General features: G+C 39.1%; 1 protein-coding gene across 1 annotated transcript in view; it reads right to left on the bottom strand.

Moving 5' to 3' along the window:
• Positions 1 to 894: 894 nt before the first annotated feature.
• Positions 895 to 4,072, bottom strand: part of LOC118561983 (ubiquitin carboxyl-terminal hydrolase CYLD-like) — a 26,185-nt gene continuing 23,007 nt past the window's right edge. Inside the window, exons 2-5 of the mRNA XM_036134243.1 lie at positions 3,903 to 4,010; positions 3,707 to 3,825; positions 1,756 to 1,969; positions 895 to 1,682 (exon numbers count right to left, since the gene is read on the bottom strand). Of these exons, the coding sequence (XP_035990136.1) occupies positions 1,498 to 1,682; positions 1,756 to 1,969; positions 3,707 to 3,825; positions 3,903 to 4,010 (626 nt within the window). The 3' untranslated portion in view covers positions 895 to 1,497. The remainder of the gene's footprint in view (positions 1,683 to 1,755; positions 1,970 to 3,706; positions 3,826 to 3,902; positions 4,011 to 4,072) is intronic.

Here is a 4,072-nt window from a genome sequence, read left to right as displayed (position 1 = left end):
AGCACAAGTTTTTAGCTCAGCACATCACTACAGTCATAACAAAAGTTAAAACTTAACACAGCACCTTTTTGCCCTGGAAACATTACTCGTTACTTTTAACTAGCCATACACATCAGTAAAAATCAGGGAACCAAAATAGATGAGCTGGAAACATGGCAAAAATGACATCAAGCCAATAAAAACAAACTGCAATTACATTTAGATTAATTCTCTTTCAGAAATTTCCTAATATTATTTGTCCTCAGACATTCTTCAGCACGTTACCTCAAAGCAGTGAAGCTGTTTTTGAGGATTGCAGAGAATGTGTTCCAGCTCATACTTCTGATTGCAGGTAGAGACCAAACAACAGATGGTGCTGTTGCCCCATTTAGGAGGATCTATATTCTATAAGATCCCCACCGACCTTTTCAACTTTAACACTTGCGCTGTATTTTCTGAACCAAAAAAAAAAAAAGACGAGGCTGTTCTTGAGATAATTGGGTGGATCAGGGCTTTATCTGCGGAAGTGATGGTGTTGCTCTGATTTGTTGTGATAAAAGTAGAAGATGAGCTGGAAGGGAAAGTCCTAGATTTACCGGTTCATCAGCATGTCAACCCTCAGTCATGAATCATGACCTAAACAAGATTGTGGAAACAAGCCCTTTTAGTTAGCCTCCTCTATAGGTTAGATTGATTTATTAGCTTTATAGTAGGTTCAGGGTCTCCCTCGCCTGGTGGGGCTGCTACACGTCTGCATTAAATTGACGTGGCATGTAGGAACACATCTTTTGCTCTATGAATAGAGGCAATCCTTTCAGAAATATTTATTTATTTAACCATGGTCATTGTAATGTGTATGTATATGTGTGTATATATACATACACACACATACATACATACACACACATATGTACGTACATCCACACCCACATCATTACTCCTCAATAAAACATTATTCAGGAGATCAGAACAAAAACAAAATTATCTTTCTTCCCAAAGCACTTGAAGAAGATAATGTTTTTCATAAATTACCCTTTAGAGAAAAATAAAGATTTAATGCACTATACGCTGTATTACAGCTTTTCTGAGAAATTTTTAATTGCCTTTCTGGCTTTCATAGAATTTAGTCTGAGGCAAATTTTTAATCACGCTTCTGATTATAACAGAATGTGATCATAGGATGAATATTACATTCAAATATTCCAGATCAACAAGTGACTTGGTCATTACATACTGCTTTTGTTCACCTTCAGTTCAAAATAACATCAGAAGGTCATGTCAGTTTGTGCTTCAATCATATAAGAAACATAAAATAATATCACTGTGAATTATTCAAGCCTGAAAACATTTTTCCCTGTATTAGGACAGAAAATACTTACAGGAGTTATTTTAGGTTTGCAAATATACAAAAAAAGTCACCGTTTGTGTAAAATTTACACACAGTAATTAGAAAAATTAAGCAGTACAGCAAAAGGAAATAAGAAACAGCTGGATTCCCAGAAATGTTGATGTGTCCTCTCAGCGATAGAGACACATGCTCGTGCTCTGGTACAGATACATGTAGGCGTCGCAGAAGAGACGCTTGGCCACTCCTTTCATGTCCCGCGGCACCTGATTGGCCAGCTCGGCGGGAGACATTTCCAGGTACATGCCAACCTCAGGACAGGCTTGCACCTCAGGAATGTTAAAGCCATCTCTTTCTCCTTAAAACAGAGCACAAACTCAATAGGCTTCCTGTCCGTTTGGGGAAACGTTACATTAAAACTACATACACACCTTCTCTATCGGCCATGCTGTCGAAGAAGATCCAGTCCGTATTGCTGGGTCCATGTTTGACGAAGGAGACGTAGTGGCTTGTCTCGATGCAAAGCACGGCGAACAGCTCCAGCCGGTCCCTGGTCAGTGAGTGAGGGATGCCACGGCCAAGGTAGCCTTTAGGGATTTCCAGGGTTGCAGGCTGATGGGAGCGGCGCTGAGGGTGAGAGTGCACCTGTGGAGAAATGCAGGCTTTTAACGATAAAGGACATTAATAAACCTCAGACAACACATTATAGCTGGTTATTATGTTAGTTCATTGGAAGCTAAACCAAAAGGTTCTTGTGCGGGCTGGACTTTGACTTGGTCATTACAACACAGTGATTCTTTTCTCTATCAATCATTCTTTGGTTTGCTGCCGTTTAGGATCGCCGTCTTATTGCGTGAACCACTTTCAGTATGCTACTAAAAATGATCAGGATCACAGAGTATTAATAGCAGCTTTACCTGCGGTCTTGTTGCAACGTTTTTTAAATACAGATAAAAGTAGCTGCAAATATTAGAGTGGTGCTTGTGCAACATAAATAACAGGATTGTCAAAAAGTTTGAACCAGGTCTACAATTCTTATCACTTCACATCAACAACAACTCTTAAGCGATTTCATGATCTTTAGCTATTAGTCACTGATTAAGAAAGTAGAGCACATCACCCCAGTTTCTAAAGTCCTTACACTGGCTCCCCTGTATCTCAGAGAATAGACTTTAAAATACTTCTGTTAGTCTATAAATCCCCTGAATGGCTTAGTACCTAAATACATCACAGACTTTGTATCAGTGTATCAACCCTCCAGAACACTAAGGTCTCTCTGCTCCAGCCTAAGCTCGCTACCTAGAACCAGAACCTAAACAAGGAGAAGCAGCATTTAGTTTCCCTATGCTTCCACTTATCTGGAAACAAACTCCCAGAAAACTGTAAAGTGCGGAAAGCCTGAGTTCCTTTTAAATCAAGATTAAAAACACATTTGTTCAGGATTGCCTTGACTGTTCTAGTTTACTGAAACATCATTAGTTCAACTTTTTTAGTCAACTGTTTTAATGTTTCTACATGTTATTCATACTTGCTTTTACTCAGTTTTTATTTTTATGTTTTAATCATGTAAAATCACTTGCATTGGTCTCTGTACTGAAATGTGCTATACACATAAATTTGCCTTGCCTTCTGCACTTGTATACTTTCATTTCCAAATCCATCCTCAGGCTGCTGCCTTCCCAGCTACATTCTAAGATGTCACAAAGACAGCAGAGTCCAGCCAAGGATTTTAACTTCTACTGTGTGTGCTTTAAAGGAGTGCAGCTCATGCGAGTCAAAGGGGTCTAATATTTATGAGCTGTTAAAAAAAAAAGTAAAAAAATAAATGACATATCTCTAAGAAGTATTTTAGCGTTAGTTAAAGATAAAGGAAGAGCTCTTGGACTAAGTATTCGCTTGTGAAGGTCAACTGTAGGTTTACAATCTACAAAACTTCACAGGCCCTTTTTTTGGAACAAATCTTTGTGTTCTGAGTTTTACACTGTTTTTGTTTGAGGCATTTAATGGTTGAGTTGGTCACCGTCTGAGGATCAAATAGTATCTGTATTTAGTTTTCTCAAGGGAGGGGCGAGAGGCATTTTGCAGTTATGCTGTGTAGTGGTGTAACCCACTACTGATGCATATTAGAAAGGCTTTAGCTCTTGCTGTTTTCTCAATTTAAAAGATCTTCAGTCACTGGCTTCAGTCGCAGACAAGACGTTTTTATCCGAAGGTTTTTTGTTTTCGTTTCAATTTTTTTCCTTGCTGACTTAACTAAGTCTTTTACTTATACAACCTTTTTTATTTCAATGCTTCACTGAGGGCCTTTTGGACAATGGGGTATGTTTTTAAAGTGTTTTATAGATAAACTTGAACAGAGATGTTTAAGTAAAAGCCACCAACCTGAGCTGAACAATTCTTGCAGAAGACTTTAAATCCCGTCGGGCTGAAAATTGAATCTTTAAAACAGTCTGGACACTCTTCCACTGCCACGTGTCCGCACATAATGCATTGCTGAGGACCTGAAACGCACTCAGACCATGAGTTTTGTACAATGTGTTTCATCACGTCTGCTCAGATGAGAGTGCTTTAACTGTACCCTCAGAGAGGAGGTCGGTGATGTCCAGCTCCAGGGAGGGAATAATTTTGTCAAACATCTTGAATTTCTTCCCAAGCGAGGCATCTGAAGGATGAGGCAGGAAGGCACCTAAAGGTTTAAAGGACAGATAAATAAGCAGAGGATTTGCAGAGAAAGATGTGTCACTGAGG

The sequence above is a fragment of the Fundulus heteroclitus genome, unplaced genomic scaffold (assembly GCF_011125445.2).
Source record: "Fundulus heteroclitus isolate FHET01 unplaced genomic scaffold, MU-UCD_Fhet_4.1 scaffold_78, whole genome shotgun sequence".
Taxonomy (NCBI): domain Eukaryota; kingdom Metazoa; phylum Chordata; class Actinopteri; order Cyprinodontiformes; family Fundulidae; genus Fundulus; species Fundulus heteroclitus.
Note: the sequence above shows the minus strand (reverse complement) of the source record. Positions and strands in the feature narration are given on the sequence as shown.